Source organism: Corythoichthys intestinalis, chromosome 5 (genome assembly GCF_030265065.1).
Source record: "Corythoichthys intestinalis isolate RoL2023-P3 chromosome 5, ASM3026506v1, whole genome shotgun sequence".
NCBI lineage: Eukaryota > Metazoa > Chordata > Actinopteri > Syngnathiformes > Syngnathidae > Corythoichthys > Corythoichthys intestinalis.
This window is the reverse complement of record NC_080399.1, coordinates 22,477,647-22,502,357: the sequence shown is the minus strand read 5'-3', so window position 1 is coordinate 22,502,357 and position 24,711 is coordinate 22,477,647. Positions and strand designations below refer to the sequence as shown.

General features: G+C 40.0%; 2 protein-coding genes across 6 annotated transcripts in view; one reads left to right on the top strand and one right to left on the bottom strand.

Annotated features, from left to right (window-relative positions):
• Nucleotides 1-693: 693 nt before the first annotated feature.
• Nucleotides 694-24,265, bottom strand: LOC130915893 (proprotein convertase subtilisin/kexin type 5). 5 transcript variants are annotated; one of them, XM_057836078.1, is made up of 17 exons: nt 23,525-23,642; nt 22,677-22,795; nt 19,039-19,242; nt 18,780-18,848; nt 18,605-18,647; nt 13,893-14,038; nt 13,609-13,803; nt 10,970-11,056; nt 10,707-10,905; nt 9,276-9,499; nt 8,960-9,202; nt 8,589-8,834; nt 4,596-4,791; nt 4,266-4,471; nt 4,084-4,184; nt 2,671-2,842; nt 694-2,540 (listed from the first exon to the last, which is right to left on the bottom strand). In XM_057836078.1, exons 1-17 carry the CDS (start codon nt 23,569-23,571, stop codon nt 2,164-2,166), a joined length of 2,874 nt encoding a protein of 957 aa, XP_057692061.1. In that variant the 5' UTR covers nt 23,572-23,642; the 3' UTR covers nt 694-2,163. The 5 variants fall into 5 exon arrangements, with proteins under 5 accessions (XP_057692061.1, XP_057692056.1, XP_057692060.1 ...); XM_057836077.1 differs by lacking the exon at nt 23,525-23,642 and adding an exon at nt 24,261-24,265 and having other exon boundaries at nt 695-2,540; nt 22,677-22,862; XM_057836075.1 differs by having other exon boundaries at nt 695-2,540; nt 22,677-22,862; nt 23,525-23,649.
• otud7a (OTU deubiquitinase 7A) overlaps nt 23,802-24,711 on the top strand; it is a 59,528-nt gene continuing 58,618 nt past the window's right edge. The window contains exon 1 of the mRNA XM_057836079.1: nt 23,802-23,948. The gene's annotated coding sequence lies outside the window, so the exon portion shown is untranslated. The remainder of the gene's footprint in view (nt 23,949-24,711) is intronic.

Sequence of the window (24,711 nt, the reverse complement as noted above, 5' to 3'; positions counted from 1 at the left end):
GGCTGCTACGCCTCTAGCAAATTTAATCAGAGACATTAAAAAAAAAAAAAGTAGCCTGTAGAAGATGTTAAGTTTTGATTGACATGATCACAGAGGTGGACGTTATAAGGTAGAATGAGTGTGATGGCTGAACCTTTGAATGTTTGAAGCAAAAGCGTAGGTTCGCATTAGGATGGTAGGGACATAACACTAGCAACTTTTCAGGATGCTCAAATTGTCCTCACCAACTTTTAAGCAACCTTTTTATATAATGAGTTCACATATTTAGGTAATTTAGATGTGCTATAATATGTTGTAGGGATAGAACATTATTAAGTGAATTATTTCCATATTGTTCAGACTTACATTTATGCCTTTTCACCTGCTGAGTCTGTTGGTCCAACCCCCCACCCCCCCCCCCCCCACCCCCCCACCCAAAAAAAAAACGTTTGGTTGGCTGATGACTTGAAGTCCCACATCCCGCCACAAAGACACACACGGTGACACATACATACTCACACAACCCCGACAGATTCATGTCGACAGCATGCTACCCCCTTCGGAGAGGAGGGATATAAGAAGTTTTTTTTGGGGGGGGGGGGGGGGGGGGGGCAGCAGCAGCAGCCACTCTAAGTCATGTAAAAAGACTACTGAAAGTCCGACCTGCAACAGTGAGCATAACACTGAACTTCCTAACAGTCAAAATTACTGCGGTCAGGCCAGCCTCTACAAGGAACAACAAAGTCAAGCTAGTCGTCCCTTATTTGGATTTTGGATCATTGTTTGAATTCTGTGCAGTACGGTAATGTCATCCCTACCAATGTTGAGACCAAACCTACGCCCTTGGTTTGAAGTATTGTACATTATCAGTTCCTAGTTTGAATTCCATTTCCAAACGATTTTTGGTTCTTTTACATGGCACGTTAAAAAAAAAAAAAAAAAACATGGTTTTGAATCAGGGCTGTCCAAAATATGTCCATTTTAAAAGGGCGGTAGCATAGGCCAACCAGAACTTTTGACTCAGCTATTGTCTTTTGCCTGTACTGTACTAGAGTACAGTACCATTTTCGTACACTGGGTGGCAGGATTCTAGAACTATTAAAAGCTTAACTAGGTGGATTTAAAAAAAAAAAAAAAAAAAAATGTCTTTCTATGTGCAAGCACTTAGTTCTAATTGAACGGCAACACATGGACAATCTTCATGGACAATTTACTTCCTTGTGCCAAGAATTTACTTAAACGTGCCACTATGAGAAATTTGGCAAAGATTTAAATTGTAATCCAGCCTAAAATCCCTTGATTTTCCCACACAATAGCATCTCGAACATGGTGTTGGCACTGAAATGCAATATTTAGGCTAACGCTAGCTAGTGGGCCATCTGCCCATATATAATTTATAAACTAGCCACCGATAGCCCAAGTTCATCCCACAACCTGTCTTCAACACAGTCGTGGCTAATAATGTGGCGGATTACAAGTTTTATCGAGCTTCGAATAAACAGTGTTTAAAAAAAGCAACACTGCACACGTCAAGCAATATAAAAATAGAGTAATAAGTTGTAAGCCACTGCATTAAAAATACGACTAATGCACACAACAAAAAATACTGACCTGTCAAGTTGTGAAGAAAAACTGCGTCGTCGAAATCATTCGTGTCTCGGTCATTGGTGATGAATTGAAAACTGCCCTCCAGTGGATCCGCCTCATCTACAAAATTACCTAGCTACACTCAATAGGTCCAAAATGCCTTATTTATTACAAATACGTAGTGTGTCTTTGGTCATCTACCAACGCCAGTGACATAATGGTGACAGCAGACAATTAAATGGTATGATTATTCTGTTTTCTCACCTGTTGTCATGAATACAACAAACATGTTTTCCTAATTAGCCCAATGTGTGATTCTTGGAAACAAAATCATAATTATCAGTTTAAATTATTATTTTTTTTAAAAACACTTGTTATCGTTCTGTGAGATTTGCCTGATGTAAAAAAAAAAAGTGTCTTTAGCAACATAACTTAAAAAGCAACAAAACACATTTTACTTTTGACTGAACTACAAAAAAAAACTTTTACCAATGGCCTGTTATAGAAAAACAGTAACCTTTTTTGTCAGATTTTCCAGGTCCATATGAATTAATATTGTGCCATTATGAATAACTTGTGTTCTCCGGGGAGTCTTGCTTAGGACTGGTTCAGACGAGTACTCTCGTCTACATGCAGATCTGCATTGTCGTCGTACTCGTGGATAAAACTGTAGCGACGGTACACGGAGCTGCCTCGACTCGTGTACACCACGTCCACTTCGTCGCCGCTGTCTGGTTCAGGCACACCGTGAGGCATGCTGGGGCCTCCGCTTAGTCTCTCGTAACTCTGCTTCCAACAAAGCCGTTTCCTAGCTCGAGCCTTCACCAAGGCGAGAGCAAGGAGAGCAAGCGCCAATACGGCTAGCGCGGCAAGAGGCGCGGCAGCTGACGTGTGATAAAGGACACTTGAAGACATGTGTGTGTCTGTTACTGGCTCAATTCCTGACTTGGGTTCAGGTGCCTCCACGCACAGTGCTATATTTAAAAAAAAAAAAAAAAAAAAAAAAAAGAGTTTAAAAAAGGCCATGGAGAATACATTTCACCAAAAAATCGGCAATGTAGAAATAAATCTGCCATTGTGCCAGGCGATAAAGATAGTGTATACCTGAGCGGCTGTCGCAGACACAGCAGTCAGTGTGGTTTCTTGCCTGTTGACAGCATTGGGCACAGCGACTCTCTACAGCGTGGAGGCCAGAATCTTGATGGCAGGTCAGGCATTGGTCGGGTCTGGGGCCACTGCAATGCTTGCATGAGCTGTCACATGGCTTGCAGGTGCCCTATAGACAAAAGGGACTTTTAAATACTTTTATATAATTTAGAGTAGGGGTCGCCAACGAATGGGCCGGTCCGTGCGCATTTGGTACAGGGCCACGCAGAAATAATAAATCATTTGTTAACGACTATGTTCTGGCCGACTGACTTTGGCCTGTGCCGCTTAACACACCAATATCCCTGTCTACTCTAGATATACAACTACAGAATGGGAGGTCGTCATAGAAAAGCATTGATTGGATTGTTAGCAGTACATCTTGTTTTGTATATCTGTGTGCGCTTGGCCTCGTTAATAATGTATTATGTAGGACGTCGCCCATCACATTTGTTCCCAGAAATAATTAGCCCCCACACTAGAATGACTGAAAAACAGACGTCTTTGGACTGATTTATTACGGGGGAAAGGGAACCTCAAATGCCAGAAGATGAGCCTACAACCTCGATGAAAACAAAATCTATGCTACTTCCCAATCACTAAAGACCCTCGAACTGCAAAGGAGTGGATTCGTGACCCGTATGTGAATAAACCGAGTGATTCGAGCATGTCTGTGCAACAGGAATATCAGCTTATAGAGATCGCAAATCATGGCGACCTTAAACGTACATTTGAGACAACAACTCTACCGAGGTTCTGGATTAAAGTCATTTCGGAATATCCTGACATTGCTTGGAGAGCACTGAAACAAACGAAATAAGCTAAGGCCTCCCACTGATTCAGCGGGTGAGTTGTATTTTCCCTGCACTTAACATGGCCGGGCTAAAAACAAATGTTATTTTATATTTGCTGTATTTTTCTGACATACATTGCTGGTGTTCTGACAAATTTGGCATGCGCGTACTGTTAAAAATGACCGCGAATGCAGCGATTCCAAAGTACACACTACAAACTTACTTTAAAGAAAGGAATATTAACTTAAGTTTGCCATGTTAGCAGCACACAACTGCATGCAGCTCTCTCACTTAACAACTTTGCCGTGTCGTTAAGCATTAATTTACGCAATTTTCATGTTGCACATGTATGTTTATGATGTAAATAGTTTTTAAGCACCGTTGGATAACATTGAGAGTCCAACTGAATATAAAAGACGGCTTTTTTTCACCGCCACAAAAGCTTTGGGAGCAAAATTTTATAAGGGTGCAAAATTTGACAGTACACCGGTCCGTGAAAAAAAGACCCAAGTCACACCGGTCTGTGGTGCAAAAAAGGTTGGGGACCCCTGATTTAGAGAATGTATTTGCAGCACACCTCTTCAGAAAAGTACTTCCCCTCCTCACAGCGTGGATAGCAGACTCCATTCTTAAGCGTGCTGCCGTTGTCGCATGTCAAACAGCTCTGAGGGGAGGAGTCTGCCACGAATATTCATGAAAAATGAAAAACAAATTCTAACACATAAGCAAGATGAAAGCAGTAAGAGATAGCTAGGTCACCTGTGCAGGTGTGGCAACTGATGTGGCATTGCAGGCACGCATCATCGAGGCGGTAGAAGCGTTGAGGGCAGCGCTCCACGCAAAGCTTGGTTCCTTGAACCTCAAGGAGGGGAGGAAGACAGGCCCGGCAGGACTCAGGTCCGGGACCTGTGCACATCTCACAGGAGTGGTGGCATTTCTCACAGTGGGAGCCTGCTTTGTAGTACCTAGAAAAAACATAACCTTCTGTGACTGGAAGGAAATTAAGCAGTCATCAAACCATCCATTAGGTTTGTAAAAAGTATTTGGTTTTATCTTAAACTCAACACGAGTTTCCATTCAGTGTGATACCCTGTAGGACAATGGCGGACACATAGATGAAGGAGGCGCAGGTATCTCGGGGAACAAGTGAGACAGTCTCTGGGCGAAGCCCCTGTGCAGGTGGCACACACGTGGTCGCATGGCAAACAGAACCCCAGTTGGCTTCCATCTGCCTCCTGCCTGGTTGTGTACGTACCACTCGGACATTCGTTCACACACGTTTTGTCTGCAACACAATGCACAGATGCACCTAATTTTTAACGTACTATTAAAGACAATCGTTTAGATTGTACTCTACAGAGCCCCTAATGGGACATCGACAGAAATAAATAAATTTAAGCAATCTAGTAAACATTAGCATTTAAGCTAGCGGACTTTTGCTATCCAAATTGGCCAATTGTTGTAAACATTAGCATTATATAGCTTTTAAGCTAGCGGACTTTTGCTATGCAAGTTAGCCAATTGTTGTAAACATTAGCATTATATAGCATTTAAGCTATATAATGCTAATGTTTACCAGATAGTTTCTGGTGCGCACCAGTTTGCTTGAATTTATTTTATTTCTGTTGATGTCCCTTTAGGGGCTCCGTAGTACTCAGTGTTGTGTATGAACGCATTCAATAAACGAGTATTCATTAATACGTTCATATTTTGGGTGAACGTGAATGAACGTGTCATATTTCTGTCTCGTGAACACTACTTTGAATGCCCTCATTCTGGCAGTTATAAGCAGCGTTCATAACCTCTTTCATGAGTTCAGAATTTGAACCTTTTCAACAAAACTGCAGATAAAGCCATTGGCTAAAAACACTATTAAAAAACAAACAAAAAAAACTTAATAGCGGAAAACTATCCAACCTGTCAACCCAAGCTACCTGTGTGGCTTTAGCAAATATGGCAGCATGGACACAGGAGACAAAACCTCTTGTAACCCAGCCCGGTACCAACATTTAAGCAGAGGTGGGTAGAGTAGCCAAACATTCTACTCAAGTAAGAGTAGCATTACTTGAAAATAATATTGCTCAAGTAAAAGTGTAAGTAGTCATCCAAAGAATGTACTCAAGTACAAGTAAAAAAGTACTTGGTGAAAGGAATACTCAAATAATGAGTAACATTGTTAGTAACTGTTTACATTTTTGTTTGTTTTTGTTTGTTGTTTTGTCTGTTTTTACATTTTTTTTTTCAACAATGGTATTTTTTTTCAACACAGTTATCAATATAAACTTTTTATAATACTGTAGTATAACCAGTGTTGTTAATCTTACTGAAAAAAAGTAATTAATTATAGTTACAAATTACTTCTCCCAACAAGTAATTGCATTAGTAACTCAATTACCCGAATGTAAGAGTAATTAGTTACTTGGCAAAGTAATTGGTGATAATTTTTTGTTTTTTTTCCTCAAAAAAAAAAAAACATTGGCCACACTATGTGAAGTTTTTTTGTGAAGGTTTTTGGTACAATTGGCCCGAGCCCAATTCTTTTCCCTAATTTACCCTTCACCCTGAATCAACTGTTAAAAGTTGTTAAAATTGCTCCCATTATTGCATTAGTTCCCTTCTCTCTACTTTCGACAAATGAAAGTTATAAAACTATTTCATCATTTAGAGATAGATTCAAGTCAAGATTTTGCCGATTTAGAAGTATTTTAGATAAAAAGTTACTTAGGTTCGTTAGGAAGGTTCTCTACAAAAGAACAGTAATAAAAGGTCTACTGCTTTAAGATGGCGGCTGTTTACTAATGCATCTAGTGCCGTGTCTGTCATTTTGCATCTAGTTATATCTATATATAGTATATGCAGTGTTGTTAATTTTACTTTAAAATAGTAATTAATTACAGTTACAAATTACTTCTCCCAAAAAGTAATTGCGTTAGTAACTCAGTTACCTGAATGTAAGAGTAATTAGTTACTTGGCAAAGTAACTAGTGATAATTTTTTTTTTTCTCAAAAAAAAAAACAAACAACAAACAGGTCACACAATGTGAAGTTTAAAGGATTTGGGGGACAATTGGCCCTACCCCAATTCTTTACCCTCCACTTAACTAGACACAAGGGTATTGCAAAAACTAGCTAGTAACCTTTGCTATGTGTGGAAGTCATTTAAAGTTGTGAATCAACCGTTAAAGTTGTTAAAATTGCTCCCGTTATTGCATTAGTTCCCTTCTGTCTACTTTAAACATGTGTAAGTTTTAAAATTGTTTCATCATTTAAAGATAGATTTAAGTTAAGATTTTGCCGATTTAGAAGCATTTTAGATTTAAAAAAAAAAAAAAAAAAAAAAGTTACTTAGGTTCGCTAGGAAGGATCTCTACATCAGGGCCTTCCTGAGAGGTCTACTGCTTTAAGATGGCGGCTGTTTACTAACGCATGTAGTCCTTAAAACATGTTGGCAATGCAGCTGTGTCAGTTTTGCATCTAGTTCTATAATATGATATCTACCGTGTCACGTGGGCGTAGTTTGTCGGTTATGGCTACAGTCAGGTATTATTGGAGCCACCTAGCATCGCGGTTGCAACGGCGTCTTCCCCACTGCTGCTCTGCTCTCGTCCCCGTGAGTCCATTTCTCTCAGACTTTTTTTATTCAACCAACTTAGTAACGCATAGTAACGCACGCCTTTCCCGCCTCAGTAACGGTAACGGCGTTGCCAAGATGAGAAAAGTAATTAATTAGATTACTCATTGCTGAAAAAAATAACGCCGTTAGTAACGCCGTTATATTGTTACGCCGTTATTAACAACACTGAGTATAACCCATTTCATATCCACATTAAGCCAAAGACATATATTTTAAAAAATTGAATTCCAGCGAGAGAGAAAAAAATGACAGAAATGAAGCATTATTCGTCCAAAGAGTATGGGTGCCCTCTAGTGGAGAAAATAGTTCCTAGTTTTAATAGTGAATAGTTGGTTCATTATTCCTATTATGAAACTAAAAGGATCATATCTTAAGTTTTCCGTGGTCAATCGGTGCCAAATAAAAACTGGGAGGAAGTTAAAATCTGCCCTCTCGAGTTATGTTAAGGGCGGCGCTACATCAAATCATTTTTTCAGGCGCTTTAAAGGCGCCACCTGAATGAACAGGCTGGTGTGATCATAGAACGGCAAGCTTGAGTCTGATTGGTATAACGGAGTCATGTGATTATTGTTGCGATGTCTCATTGGTGAAATTGGTGGAGTTACTCTTGACATCCCTGGCAAAAAAAATCGAATATTTAGAATAAAGAGAAAAACTGTAATGACTCTTGTGCAGCTCAAAGTAGCAGAGTAAGAGTAGTGTTTTTTCTTCACAAATCTAAAAAAAAAAACTAGATTTTTTGCCTACCCTTTGGGGAAAAAAAGACCTAAGATATACTGTGATTAAAGCCATGCTCAGCAGGCAGAACCACCTTAATTCAGCTCACTGTAACAATATATTTATTAGGTATTAAGACCTGTAAACTGTTTTAAATCATGGAAAAAGCCATGAGTTCGAGGCAAGTGAAGTTTTTAACAATGATTCAGGTCTTAACCCTTTCAGGGATCAGTGGTCACTAGAGTGGACATATTTTCAAAAAATGACATTTAACCCTTCATAGAGCAAGTGACTATTTTTGGTCATTTAGAAAAAAACAACATTAGCAATTATTATAATGTTATTTTTTAAATTATTCATCATTTTTGTATTATTTTTATAATTATAAATACATTTCTAATCAATATAATGCTAATAAAAGCTAAATTGATGAAGTTAAAATAAAACCGAAATACACACTGTTTACTGGTTGATTTATTTTTTTCTTTCCCTTTACATTGTATGTCACTAAAGGCGCAAAATGGACTGAACATCTTGCGTCATCTTTTGCAGCCAATGAGTTGAATGAGTGTCCTGTAAGGGTTAAAAAAAAAAACAGTTTGTGCATGAAAGGGTTAATTTTCAAACATTTCAAATGTCAAAAATTGGGATTTGTTGTTCTTCTTTCTAAAGAAACCTTGTAATTTAGTCACAACAGAGCAAGCTGAATAATAACATCTATGGAAACTCACTGTGAAGGTATCTGGGGATGGCACACGTCAGGCATTCATTGCTGCCCAGCCCCTCGCAAGAGTAGCAGTGGCGGTGGCAGCCCATGCAAGTGAACTGGTCTTCATGCAGGAAGGTCCTCGGCGGGCAGTCACTATCACCGGTCACACCACACAGCAAGGTGTTCGGATCTAGCACCAGGCCCCGTTCGCACTGGATGCATTGGTTTGGGTTGGCACCCGAGCAGCTCGTACACGTCTGATGACACTCTGCACAACATTGTGGTCGTCTAGTATTATTTGTATCATAGGATCTACCTTTACATTAATAAATGCTTCATTTTGATGAAAACTTCCCACATGAAAAAAAGTCAACTCATCATATCAAGGCTTACCTTGGCACTCGGTAGCTGAAGCCTCGTAGTAGGTGCCAATTGGGCACGCTGGTGCGCATGCGCCCTTATACAGCTTGGGACTGAATGTGGCGCAGGTCTCACAATCATCTGGCAAAGGCCCAGAACAGCTGCTACAGGTCGGGTGGCACAGACCACAGCGGCCCTCCTCCATGTCCTCATAGTAGCCCGGGGGACAATTAGCCTTACACGCACCATTCAGCATTAGGTACAGGAAACTGCACTCTGGGATATATGGAAGAGACGTGGTAGGTTTGTGGTTTGATGAAATAAACATATATTTGTAACATATACTAACTGAAGCAGGTCCTGTCATCTGAGCAAACATCGCAGTGTGCAGGGCAGCGCCTGCAGGTACCATCGTCAGCAGGGTAAGCCCCCAGTGAACAGTTGAGTGTGCACACGCCGCCTTCCAAGTAGTGTCCATCAGCACACGACAAACACTTGGTACTGGACCCATCACATGTGAGGCAGGATTTATCGCAAGCGCTGCACGATCCTTCAACTGTCTCGAAGTAACCTCTGAAAGGAATCGATTATTGAAGAGCATTTTTATTATTCCATAACTCCCACATTTTAAACAATTTCAATGTGAAAGTGTTTAACACGTCAAGTACCTCATTCCTCAACTATGTAATTAAAGCTATTCTGAATTTTCTGACATGAAAATATTCCACTTTCAGAACAGAACTGAACAGAGATGAACAGAATAGAATAGCCCCTTATTGTCATTACACAGTTGTACAATGAACTTGTGGAGCATCTCCCTTTACAGTGCAGGACAAGTAAAAATCTCAAAAGTTACTTGCAAGAATAAAAGTATAAAATCGAAATAAAAATGAAATTTGTATGAAGTAGTCCTATGTTCAGGCAGTGCAAATATTCGAAGTGAAGTAGCAGAAGTTGGCAGTGAAAACATTGGAATATTGCACGTGAATAGTATTGCACATAGAATATGTGTGAATAGAAATTAAGTAGCAGCAGTTGACAGTGCAGGCATTGAATATTGTACGTTAATATTGAACGTAAGTAGTATTGCACATAGAATACTGCATGTAAATGAGTATTGGACATTGGGTTATGTGTTACTATGGCAGACTAGGGTGGAGATGGCTTTAGCAAAGAAACTGTTCCTCAGTCTGTAAACAACTTACATTAAGAACTATGTTTTTTACAACCACAGAGTGCCCACCTCACCAAAAGTCAGTTTTCTTTAATGAGTAACCTAATCACTTCAAATACTGAATGTTCTTTTTAATCACTTTACATCAAACTGACCATTTCTTAAACATTAAAATCACTGGCATGTATCAACCTTGACATTTCTCAACCAGTATAAACCATTTCAAGTTCTAACATTAAAATATTTATAATATTCTATATATTCATAATAGTACTAATTTCCACTTAATTCCATGTTTTTTAAGTGATGAACTTTCCCTGTTCATTCTTTTTTTCTTTTTTTTTTAAACAAATTTTTGGAGCGTTCACAACACTAGTTTATTCTAAAGTGTCAGCTTTCCAGCATCCACACAATTTTTACAGAACCATATCTAGTCTTTTACCGAGATATTGTGTGATGATGATATACACTTTAAAGAGCAATGCTTTGCTTAGATGATTTATTTCTGTTGAATTCTGGCTAAGCAGCTTTCATTTCTTAGCATTCACATATTCTCTATGGGAATAACCATTTTTAAAAAATGATAAAAGTGTTCTGGTAGCTTACTCCGGGCAATTTGACCAGCACCTCCCCTGGTGGAGAAAGAGCTTAAAGCTGCCTTTGGAACAGCCGATACAGTTATCACTGGAGCCCACGCAGGCCTCGCAGTTTGGCGAGCAGTTCTCACACAGCTGAGTGGCAGAGTTAGCATACGAGCCAAGGGGACACTGCACCACGCAAGAACTTTCCTGGTCCAAGAAATAGCCTGTGAACCCACAATGGTCCATGGGTGAAATGTGAACATCACTGCATGACTAAAGGTGTTTTACCTTTAAAGCACGAGGAGCAGTCCAAGGCCTGTGGGCCAAAGCAGGTTTTGCAGGACATATCACATGTGTGACATTTACCGTACTCAGCTAGGATTAAAAATAACACATATATACAGAGTGAAAAACCATATGAAAGCAGGTTGGAACAATATAAACAGTACTTAGAAGAACGCTTGCTTGAGTAAATGTTTACTGGCACAAAATGCAAACCTGAATTGAAAACCTCCACCCATTGAACTCCTTTGTTGCTATCAACGGCAATGGATGTACAGTGTATCACAAAAGTGAGTACACCCCTCGCATTTCTGCAGATATTTAAGTAGATCTTTTCATGGGACAACATTGACAAAATGACACTTTGACACAATGAAAAGTAATCTGTGTGCAGCTTATATAATAGAGTTAATTTATTTTCCTCTCAAAATAACTCAAAATATAACTATTAATATCTAAACCCCTGGCAACAAAAGTGAATACACCCCTTAGAAACCACATCCCTAAATGTCCAATTTGAGTACTGCTTGTCATTTTCCCTTCCAAGATGTCATGTGACTCATTAGTGTTACTAGGTCCAGGTGTGCATCAGGAGCAGGTATGTTCAAATTTGTAGTGCAGCTCTCACATTCTCTCATACTGGTCACTGAAAGTTCCAACATGGCACTACATGGCAAAGAACTCTCTGAGAATCTTAAAAGACGTATTGTTGCGCTACATGAAGATGGCCAAGGCTAAAAGAAGATTGCCAATACCCTGAAACTGAGCTACATCACAGGTGCTAAGATCATCCAGCGTTTTAAAAGATCAGGGTCCACTCAGAACAGGCCTCAGGTTGGTCGTCCAAAGAAGCTGAGCGCATGTGCATAGCGTCACATCCAAATGCTTTCTTTGAAAGACCGTCGCAGGAGTGCTGTCAGCGTTGCTGCAGAGATTGAAGAGGTGGGGGGTCAGCCTGTTAGTGCTCAGACCATATGCCGCACTCTACATCAAATTGGTGTGCATGGCTGTCACCCCAGGAGGAATATTCTTCTGAAGACGGTACACAAGAAAGCCTGCAAACAGTTTGCTGAAGACATGTAAACAAAACACATGGATTACTGGAACCATGTCCTTTGGGCTGATAAGACGAAGATTAATTTGTTTGGTTCCGATGGTCTCAAGCATGTGTGGCGGCGACCAGGTGAGGAGTAAAAAGATAGGTGTGTCATGCCTACAGTCAAGCATGGTGGTGGGAATGTCATGGTCTGGGACTGTATGAGTGCTGAAGGTGTTGGAGAGTTACATTCCATTGAGGGGAAAAATGAACACCAACATGTCATGTGAAATACTGCAGCAGAGCATGAGCCCCTCCCTCCAGAAACTGGGTAGTGTTCCAGCATGACAATGACCCCAAACACACCTCCAAGATGACCACTTTACTGAAGAGGCTGAGGTTAAATGTGATGGACTAGCCAAGCATGTCTCCAGACTTGAACCCAATAGAACATCTTTGGAGGATCCTCAAACGGAGGAGGTGGAAGAGCATTCCAGTGGCAACCTGTGAAGCTCTGGTCAACTCTATGCCCAGGAGAATAAAGGCAGTTCTGGATAATAGTGGTGGCCACACAAAATATTGACGGTTGACATGTTGTATGTTAATATTGATAACTTTCACAAAGGGGTGTACTTACTTTTGTTGCCAGGGGTTTGGATATTAATGGCTACATTTTGAGTTATTTTGAGGGGAAAATAAATTAACTCTATTATATACTAAGCTGCACACAGACTTTTCCTTGTGTCAAAGTGTTATTTTGTCAGTGTTGTCCCATGAAAAGATATACTTAAATATCCGCAGAAATGCGAGGGGTGTACTCACTTTTGTGGTACACTGTACAATCCATTTAGACAAGAATTATCGCTGCCAACCCCTCCCATTGAAATTGGATATGACATCGGTCGCCGTCAATGGCAGTGAATGGGTTAAGAGCTGCGTAAAATGAATTTTAAAAAATCTCACTATAGTTGACTTTTTAATAACAAATATACAGTATATTTAATATCGAAGTGGCATACAATTAACATGATTGTTGTTGTGCTTATAGTTATTTAGATATGCACAACATCATACTGATACTTGTTTCAGCCATGTGGCCATATAAGGAGAGCAAAATATTACAAAGGCCTCTCAGTCACAAATATTTATTCATTTTCTGCAAAAATATGCTATTTGACCATTATAGGAGTGTACTGTCAGCACAGATCAAATAAAAGGCTATACCAAAAACTGACAAGCAGAGGCAGAAAAATCATAATATTGCAGCACAGCTGAAAACAAAATGACTGCTGCTTAGAATGTGCCAAATAGCCCTGTCTTGGATGAGAAACACTTTCTGTAAATACTCCACTACACCTACTCTTGAATGAGCGATAGCTATTTGCGAAGGTGTGCCTTGAACCCAAAGGTCCCTTGAGAGGATTCAACTTGTGTAAGCTGGTAGCATTCACCATGCTCAAGTGCACTTGAGCAAAACCGCAACAATAAGTAAATGAAGCTGTCAAACATTCAGGTCAGTGTAATCTAGGATGTCTGGTACTTATCTTGAGCACTGCGATTATGTATAAGAGGAAAATTAGCCACATCGAAAGCTATAAATTAGGTTTACCATCAAAATAGTGCCCCAATGGACAGTTTGCCATTGGACACTGCCCGTAAAGAGGAGGCTCGCTGGCATGACAGAGGTCACAATCTGTTGACCGAGGTCCATGGCATGTCTGGCAGGAACTGTGGCAAGGTTCACAGCGCCACCCAGTGGTGTCACTGAAGGCTTGTCGAGGGCACTGTTTCACACATTTGCCTCCTGTCATGGCAAAGAAGTAAAAAGAAAAAGACTTGATGCACTGGAAATCATTCCAGCTGAGCAGAGGAGGTCCTGGCTACTTATGGTACCATTCAGGAAGTAATCCGGTTGGCAGGCAAGACACTGTGCGTCACTCCTGCAGTCTGTGCATGGCGTAGGGCAGGACAAACACAAACCCCTTCCTCGATCCTCATATGTGCTCTGAGGGCAGTGCTTGCGACACTGATGTCTGAAACTGGGAAAGAAAAAGTTAATAAACAACCAAATGTAAAGCCAAACACAGTACTGACCCTTAATAAATAATAATATGTCAAAAATTTAGCTCAGTATAAGTGTGTGAACGTGTCAATTATTGACTACAGTCAACTTTTTTAAGACGATATTGTGATTTAAGACCATTGTGACATTTTAAATGGGCCTTTCAAAGTGTCACAACAGATGAAGATTAATGTTGCTACAGAAAAAACCCGCCTACTTGTAGCAGGATTGATTGGGGGGAAAAAAGCCACTTGACTTGGAGATAAATCGCTTTCACACAATAGGAGACAAAAACAGCTAAGGCAACAGATTTGCTTCATATTATTTCCATTTAATAAAGACATGACAGTAATTAAGATTTTTTTTTTAAGGTGAGAGGCAAGGAAAATTATTAACCTGTCCCCTATACTGTATGTCCTCTGAGGACAACTGACCTGCAATGTAATGCAAAATCAAGGCAATGAGCCCCAAAGATTTCACACGCAACCTAAAAATTACAAGCAACAAGCCACTAATCCTGAGGGTCTGTTGTGCCACCTTCTCTAATGAGAGTCTGACCCACTGACATGCCAGGCTGCAATCTCTCTGGCGTTGCCGTGGCGCTGAGATGCACTGGCTTTTCGAGGGGGAACAGCTGGAGGCGCCACATAGTATCAATCAAGTCACGCACAATAGCATCTGGCGCAGACCGGGCGCTGTCTCTGGAAGCGCACCACTTGAGAAACTGCGGGATGTTTGAGAATCCCTCTGTGCAAATATTAGACTCTCCATTCCATGAGAGAACAACGGCATTACCCAAGTAACAACTCTATTTCTCTCCTGATCTTTTATGTATTTGTAAGATAGGTGAAACATGTCGCAGATGTACCATAAAGTTAACCTTTAAGTGATGAAACAAACCTGAGTGTTATCTAACTAAATTCTTTCCTATGAGACATTCCTAAATGTCAATAGATACCAAACATCCATCACCGCTTCTCAATGTGAAGCTAATCCTCCAGACTCATTACTTTTCAATTAATGCCTCACAACAAAAAGGAAGAAATATACAGGCTACCAGTGCAGTGAGAATAAACTCAACTTTATTTATAGGGCACTTTAAAAAGAAGAGCACAGCTGACATCCTAAAGTTACTTAGGATAGTGACCATATCATAGAAAATGACTTTTTAACTGCTTGTAAAGAAATATTTGCTCTTCTTGACTACCTGCCCAGCTCTACAGTGTGAAAATAAACAACCAAGTAAGGCTGTTATCTGCATATTTCTGACTTTGTGTCTGCGATTGAGCTGTTCTGAACCTCTGACCCATCATTATATAACAGCTTCCCAAACTATGCCTGTAAATATTCTCCTTCATCCGGATTATTGTATTATCAGTGTATTGAGTTAAATAGCAACTGGCCTGTTCTCAGTGTGCAAAAAGATGTTTTGTCAGGTTTTATCTATTCACACCCACAGGCTAAAATGGGAAAGCTCTAGCCTGAGTGTTGTAGTGGAATCACCCTTGTTAATATTTCATTTGGTTGTAACAATGGTTGCGGAGGCATCAGAATACCAAAAGTGGTTGGGTTTGTTATTTTATTTGTTGCAGTCTAAATTATTGAAACTGTCCGGAAGGGATTAAACGAGAAAATTGTTCAGTACGTTTTAGATAGGTGTAAAAGGCCCCATCCTAATGGTTTCTCCCCTATATAAGACGGTTTGTTTGCTTTGTACAAAATGTGTCCATTTTTGTCCTAAAAGAATGCAGTTTGCCTTTGATGTGAAGGTAGACAGCTGAATCTTGACCTGACGACATATGACAGTCGCCTGCTCAGTGGTGCATGTCACAACGCTATCTGTGTTAAGGTTGAGAAACCATTCTTAAATAGAGGAGGGGGTCTATGACACCACACACATTGCTGGAGGCAGGCCCGGATCTAGGTTTACCCACCAGAGTGGGCACTAAGAAATCTTGAGGGGGCACCCCCAATGCAGGCTTTTTTTTACCCTCTGCATTTCTTTAATTTTTCTTCAATCTAGTCGAATAATTTTCTCCATCTTGTTCTGAATGTTAACGGCTGGGTAACAGATTAATGCATCAGATTCTTCCACTTACTTTAAGTAAATATTACTATTGCTACAGTATTTGTTCTTATTAAGGCCATACAACTACAAGTTGGTCATTTTTCACCTAAGTCAAGAGAAAAATGCTTTCAAATAATGTTTTGAACAATATCTATTCTTGAATTTAAAAACCTTTCTGACAGGTTTTTTAAGCTTATTTTCAGCTAGGTATTTTTCTTATTTCAAGAAATCTAAGTGAGTAAATTTAATTGAAGCTCTCGCAGATAATTTCACTTATTTCTAGTATATTTACACTGAAAACAAGGGAAGCTTTTCTTTTTTTTTTGGTTTGGGTTTTGCAGTGCATATGTAATGGTTTCATTGGTACACCGTTTGATTAAACCTTTGTTTTTAAAAACTACTTAAGAAACATTCTGAAAACTTCCAGAATAAGTGTCTGGATTTTATAAGCAAATTTAAATTGCAATATTTAAACGCAGAGGTGGGTAGAGCAGCCAACATTTTTACTCAGCTAAGAGTAGTGTTACTTCAAACTAATATTACTCAAGTAAGAGTAAAAGTAGTCATCCAAAAAATGTACTCAAGTACAAATAAAAAAGTATGCAGTGAAAAGAATACTCAATTAAGAGTGACATTTTGAGTAACAGCTTATTTTTGTTTAATTTTTTTTTTTTTTTTTTTACAATGGTATATGAACCGTTGTTATAATGATACTGGACAATAACACATTACATAACCGCATAAAGCCAAAGAAATACAAAAAAAAAATGTATTCAATGAGAGAAAAAAAAACATAAACGAGGCATTCTTCGTCCAAAGAGCATGAGTGCCCTCTGGTGGAAAAAATAGTTCCTAGTTTGAACAGTGAAGAGTTTCTTCATTATTACTATTTAGAAATTAAAAGGAGCATATATCCGGTTTTCCTTGGTCAATCAATGCCAAATAAAAACTGGTAGAGGTTGAAATCCGCACTTTTGAGTCCTGTTGAGAGCAGCGCTCAATATAAAATACTTCATTTTTTTACGGTACTAAACACCACATGATTGAGCAGGCTGTCGTGACGCTCGGACGGCAAGCTTGCGTCTGATTTGTATAATGGAGTCATGTGATTATTTTTGCGACGTCTCATTGGTGAAATCGGTAGAGCTACTTGGTACTACTACAGCTTTTACAGCTACTCGGCATCGCTGGCAAAAACACTTTTTTATGTTCTGTCGGGAGGAAAACGGCTGCCCACCCAATAATGTGGTATTGGTACAGATATTGTGATATCTTTTTACTTTCTTTGACCGAATATTTAGTGTAACGACCCCACAGTATTATTGCTGTTCTATCAGCTTCCTACCGTCAGCGAACGCCTCTGGTACGGATGGGTGTGTGTGGTTGGATGAGTAGGAGTGGGCGGGGCGAGCGGAGGGTGCGTGTGTGTATGTGCCTGGAGGAGAGAGAGGAAGCGCGCGAATAACAAACGAGGTTGGAAAAACAGCTTGTTTAGGTGATTGCTTGTTTGGCGTTGTTGCGGCCAACAGTAACCGTTAATCCTGCTATAAAAAAGTAGGTGAGACCAACTCTCCGTGCGTTCTCTATATCCAGTGCGACGCTACAATAGATATTCCCGACATTTTGATTGGGTGGGCACGGCTCACGTCTGGGTGGGCCGTGCCCGCCCCGGCCCACCCATACATCCGGCCCCGGCTGGAGGTGTAAGCAGTAGTGAAAACCCTCACAAGCATTCGAACCCCACACAAGGACGGTTGGCGCTTGGATTCAAACTTTCAACCTGAGAAGTGTGTCGCCTAGTTTGTCCACATTTGTGGAATTTATTTCCTTTCTTGGAAAAAGAAATAAAGCACAAAACCTTTGTTCGGGTCTGGATCTACAACCTAATAAGGTGGTGTTGAAACAATGATTACAAGGGAAAATAAAGTTATAGATTGACGTTACCTCCAGTGATTCACAAGTGGTGACATCAAGTTGGACATAGCCACAGGCAGCCAGCCATGCACTCTTTGCATAAACCTATTATTACACCGCCTACTTGTTTGAACACCCCCCCCTCCCGAGTCCCACTCTGGCTCAGGTAACAGTGTCGCTTTCTGAATGAGAGGTAACCTGACTCAAAATGCCAGAAAAACAATAAGAGGTCTGTTTAAGCTGAACTGTGATCCACATTGTGTCAGTGATTAAGTTGGTGCTTGCTAAAAACAGTGTGAACTCATGCATAGAGTAAAACATCACAGAAAATGTGGAAATCTCCAATGATGATGTGATTCTTTCTGATCGCTACTGACTTATCAGAAGACATTTAAAAAAAGAACGAAAGAAACACAAAGATTGGCCTTCAGGCATCTTCGCTATTACCGTAATACTTTTGAATTTAAATGTCAAATACCCATTCACACACAGTCTTGGTGAGTGAGGGAAGAAAATGTCATTCATTACAAGATAAAATGAAAGGCAAATTCAAAAACTCACAGAAAGTAACCTTGAGCACAACTGCTGCAAATTTCAGGGTCTTCTGTAATCAAAAAGCAAGAATAGTCCATTTAAAATCCCATACGTAGGATTCAATGAGTAATTTAACAAACGGTCTTAGTAGACATAACAGGGAGCAATTCATGAACACGTGTTGAAAATAAATTGATTTTACCTGAAGAACATGTTGTGCAACCCATCTCACAGTTAATACACTCGCCTGTATCGGGATCCTGCACTTGTCCTGGAACACAAAGATATACAAATCTGACATTTTGTGACATTTTCTGTAATTACATTTTATCTATCTTTGAGTTCTTGGTCCTCTATCTGTTTCACATTTAAGCAAGTTGTCCATTGCATGTCTAAAAGTGCTTATCAACTGCTGTTGTCCTTGGATTTATCAACAACCAACAATTCAGTGTCCTGTTTACCTATATCACAGAGTGCTGTTTGGCAGAGCCCGTTATGGAGTTTGTAGTGTTCTCGACATTTGGCACATATGTTGCCATCTGTGCAGAGTTCACAATTGGCTATGCAGGGCAGGCAGGCATAGCGACCCCTGTCAGGATACAATCCGCGGGGGCAGTGTGTCCGACAGCGACCTTGGTTGAGGAAACGTTCCAGTCCATCTTCATCTGAAGTAAAAGAACGCAAAAAAAAAGCATCTTTCATAAGCCGAACACATTTTCTTGTCCAAGATACAATTTCATGCAATCCATCCATCATCCATTTCTATTTATTTTCTATCACTCATTCAATTTACAGTCACAAGTGAGGCAAAGCTTATCTTAACTGACTTTGGGCAAGAAGCAGGGTACACACTGGACTGGTTGCCAGTCAATTGCAGGGCACATAAGCTTATAGACAAACAAGCTTTCCCAATCTCTTGAACATGCAAACTACTTTACAGACAACAGAGCTCAAGCTTATATTCAAATCCAGAACTGCTTTCATGTGAGGCAAACATGCTAGCTACCAGGTCATAGTGTAGCTCCATATCATAAAATCCCTTTAACTTTTGACAAAAGAGTTACAACTCAGCTATTGTACTAATGATCAGATTCCTAAACTCCAGAGGACTTCAATAGTGTTGCAGTAGCTTCAGAACAATAGATATTTTTCAACCTGGTAAGCAAACTCCAGGTATTGATTAAATGCAAAATAGAGTGAGCCACTTTGCGCTCCCTTGGTAGGGTCACGGTCCTTCTCGCTGAAAGAAATACGTACTGTGTATCCCATCTGAAAGGGATTTATTAGACTTTTAAGAGTGTCTTGCACCTCCTTGAAGATGTACATTATTGGATTTTAAAGCCTGGGTCATATTTAATCGGACCTGGCAGGCTAGCATTATACATGCTGTGTTTGATCATTCCTGCCCCTTGCATCTAGAGGTAGGCTCAAAAGATAAACGCTGCTCTGAAGTTGAGAGTGATTGGCTTAGTTTTAAAAATCTGGAAAACTTTTTACTAGTGCTGTCAAATTTATCGCGTTAATGGGCGGTAATCAATTTTTTAAAATTAATCACATTAAAATATTTGACGCAATTAACGCATGTACGGAATGACCCGTTCCTGCGTTGCCTCAAACAGTTTACAATGACGCAGTTTTAGCACACTGAGAGCGAAAAGGCAGAGAAAGGCGAGTGGACACAGGCGTTCATTGGACCGCGCCTTTTATTGGCTTAAGCTTTGGCAACTCTTTCACAACAAATATAAGTACTTTGGCGAACGACATGGGGAAGAATGACAGGAGACGATCTTTTTCTTCACACGCTTAGTTGAACACAACGCAGATCATACTGTATACCATTTGCAGCCACTACGGATAGTCATGGTTGCTCAACTTCCCATCATGCATTTGGGCAGGACAGTTAAGTCGCTGCAGCATCATTTAGTGAAAACTCAAGAAAAATAATATTCCTACCTCTCACAGGAGACAATCTTTTTTTTAATACGCCTAATTAAACACAACGCAGGACATACTGTATACCATTTGCAGCCACCACTGACAGTCATGATTGCCCAACTTCCCATCATGCATTTGGGCGGAACAGTTAAGTCGCTACAGTATCATTTAGTGAAAGCACAACAAAAAGAATATAACTATCTCTCAAAAAAATAGTGCTCACAAAAAGAAAATCACTCAATGCAAAGAGAACTGGCATTCCCAATCAAAATAGCTATGCAAAATACACATAAAACTTGCTCAGATTTTGCCTTGGCTAGATCTCTAATTAATTTAAAACTCGCCATTGACACCTTGTGGTGTATTTCAATCACTACCTTATGTAGTTAAAGACACTGTCGAAGAACGGCAGGGAGCCCGATGTGACGTCACCTCTCGGTGACGTCAACAATGGCGAGCTACTAGTTTATATTTTGATTGAATATTTTACAAATGTTATTAAATTGAAAACATTAAGGGGCGTTTTAATATAAAATTACTATAACTTGTACTCAAATGTATCTTTTAAGAACTACAAGTCTTTCTATCCGTGGATCCCTTTAACAGAAAGAATGTTAATAATGTTAATGCCATCCTGTGGATTTATTCTTATAATACACAAATACAGTACTTATGTACAGTATGTTGAATGTTTATGTCCGTCTTGTGTCTTATCTTTCCATTACAACAATAATTTACATAAAAATATGGCATATTTTAGAGATGGTTTGAATTGCGATTAATTACGATTAATTTTTTTTTTTTAAGCTGTGATTAACTCGATTAAAAATTTTAATCGTTTGACAGCCCTACTTTTTACCCTAAATCAGAAAAAATACTGGCGCTGTAGTAGACAAAAGTCCTGACTCCACAGCATACTGCATGCTTGACAAATGAATGGGCGCTTTTTTTGGCTGAATCACTATCATAATAGTAAGCGTCTTTACTCATGACAGTGCATGAAATTCTGCTTGATCGTTTTTCTGAACTTACAAAGCAAAAGATGATTTTGTTTGTTGCTTTTCAGTTTGCGGCAGCATGGATGTTTGCCAATTTCTAGCGACAACCAGCGAACCCGATCTTTTGACATTCAAAACTTCCTCGTATATCGAGTACTTGCCAGTAATCATCATTTATTTAGGGCTACATTTGTGTCAAAACAATAGATGTACAACTTTTAGTACAACAAGAGAGGCAATGAAAAGGATAGGATAATGCTAACTTGTTTTGAGAGACCTACTGATAACCACATATTGTAATGAAAAAAAAAATTGTTAGTCTTTTAAGTGTTGTTGAGTGGTCTCAAATTATGATATGTCTGTCCGCTAGTTGGTCCTGTACTCTCAGAGCCTAGTTGTGACCCCAGAGGCATCTCTAGAAGCAGCAGGCACAGCAATAACTATAGAGTTCATTCACCACAGGAGGGTATACACAAACTGCACCTGCTTTTTGAAAGTCTTCCACCTGCCAACATACAGACTCATACAAGTGACAGCTCCAATGGCTTTTCAGGATCTTTGTAAAACAACATCAAGGCTGCCATCCACGGCACATTAACCTGCGTGCAAGACTATACAGCAATATGCACAAACGGATTGCCAAAACTCACCAATGTAACCATGCCACAAAAGTGTGTGTGGCAGAGAGTTTAAACTCAATGAACCGCAATGTAATTCTACCCAAAGGGAATATTTTCTCCTTTCCCCCGGATTAACAAAGAGCCCATTCTAACACGATCAGATTACGCAGAAAAAGCAGGAGATAAAGGATCACACCTACATTTTTAACAATGTCAACAGTACCTCTGAGTAGAGACGTCTGAAAGCCCACCCCTGAATGTTTTAACAAGGGTAAATGTTAAACTAAAAAAGCCACTTCGGTATGCCTTCATCAAATGGTCATCCATTAAAAAGGTGGACATCGTCTCCAAAAATCCAAATAAAACTGATTCTACTACCCGAGACCAACTGTTGAAATTGTCTATTTAGCCAACAAATAGTGGCATGTGATAAATCATAACAAATAAAAAACTATAAAATATAATCCCATAGTCAAAATGCATTATTTTTAATGAATAAATAACATTTTGTTTGACATGTTCCAAGCAGAAAATCCGTTTACTCACCCACTCCACAGGTAGTGCACTCAAACAGCTCATGCCCCCTGCACTCGGAGCAGGTGGGATGGCAGAGGACACACTGGCTTCTCAGCAAAAACTGTCCTCTCGGGCAGGACGTTGGAGTTCTGCAGCCGACGAGAGCGACAAAAAGGATCTGGATCGCGCCGAATAAGAGTGACCTCATGGCTGTAGCTGTGGAGACTGCAAAGTGAGGAAGAGGAGGCAGCAGTGCCGTCGACTGACGAGCACCGACGCAGTGCCCGTGCATGCAGCAAGTGAAGCACCCAGACTCGAACACCAGCCCACTAACACTGTAACTTGTTAGACCAGTTCAGTGGGGGGTGTACAAATGGTCAGGATTAAATTAATTTATTACATTACATCATTTGATAGATAGATAGATAGATAGATAGATAGATAGATAGATAGATAGATAGATAGATAGATAGATAGATAGATAGATAGATAGATAGATAGATAGATAGATAGATAGATAGATAGATAGATAGATAGATAGATAGATAGATAGATAGATAAAATTAGATTACATTAGATTAGGTGCAAAATGCATTCAGAAAATATCTGCGTGCAGTAATCATCTGACCTAAATTTATTCAAAAGTAAAATCTAGGTCGCGCCTGGTTTATTGCGGTTTACGATTGTGAATGTAAGGGATTCTGTTGCTTTGCTCAGCCGTTCATAAATTAATTGGCAATGCCGAAAACAACGCGAGTTAAATGTCAAATTAAGTCATGACGTGAATAAAAACAAAAACATTGGGTTGTTTTTGAGCAGCAGGTGGCTTGAGAGGAAAAGAACATGATTGTAAGTAGTTTTGCGGAATGGGTACGTACCTGCTTGTAGCGTTTACGCACAAACTATTAAAATACCTTCTAATCATTCGCTTTATTATGTACTAAATTTTCAAAATAAACTCATCGCATGGAGTGCGAAGTTGAGATTTGTTTTTACTCAGGCACGACAGCGGCCTCTCGCGGGCTTTTTGGGTCCTTACTCATTTTATGCGCGCGCTTTGTCGGGACGTGCGTACTTGCGTGCGTGCTCCCGATCTCCCCGCCGGTCGGTGACGTCACGTGGTAGCCGGAGGGGGCGTGGCTTATCTCTGCTGCAGCGGAGGAACATGACATGGGGATGAGCGAGCGCGAGAGAGAAAGACACAGAGAGGCGGGAGGGAGACGGCCAGCCAGGAATTAACGGTTCGTCAAGAGGTCTGGACTGAAAACGCTACGATGGGGAGCAATGACTGACGGCAGAACGGTAAGAGACACTCGTGTTTTCGTGTTTTGGGTGTCGGGGTTTCCCCCACAGCGCGAGAGGCCCCGCTTCTACGACTGGGTTCACTGCTGAGCACAATAGGTTAGCACTGCGGACAGGTGCACCTATCTTCTTTATGTCTGTGGACGTGCTTCGATGCGTCCAACTTCAGCTAGGGTTTAGATTTTATTTTTAGGCTTGAGGCTCAAACACCCGAGGCCACACATCACGACGAGTGGTCGTGATACAACGTTAACCGGTGATCAAGAGTTAAAAACTGTCAATATGGATGTGAGCTAATGTGTACATACTCACATACAGCTTTGCGATATACAGTAACAGTGTACACCTACATGTGACAGCCGGCTGTATTTTGGGACGGTGGCCTGTTTTCTTACCAGTAGACAATTAGCTCGTTGAACCGATGTAGCCTACAGAATATTAATTACATTTTTTTTCTGGGACATACGATTTACATACAGAGAGAAAGAGATGATCATCATAATCATACATGATTCAATTAGGGAGAAGATGATTAGAACATACTACAGTGGTAAATTAAATGGTACCTGTGTAATGTACATTTTCTTCATCAATGGCCTGGTGTTTGCGTCAATGAATGCCACAAGGTATGACGAAGACACTTTTTCCCCCCAACTTAACATTTATGTATGTCATTCATAAAATATGGAATTTAGATAGACTGCCTGAAATGATCAAATCACTCCCTCTGTCATTTGCTCTTTTGTTTACAACCTATCTTTCC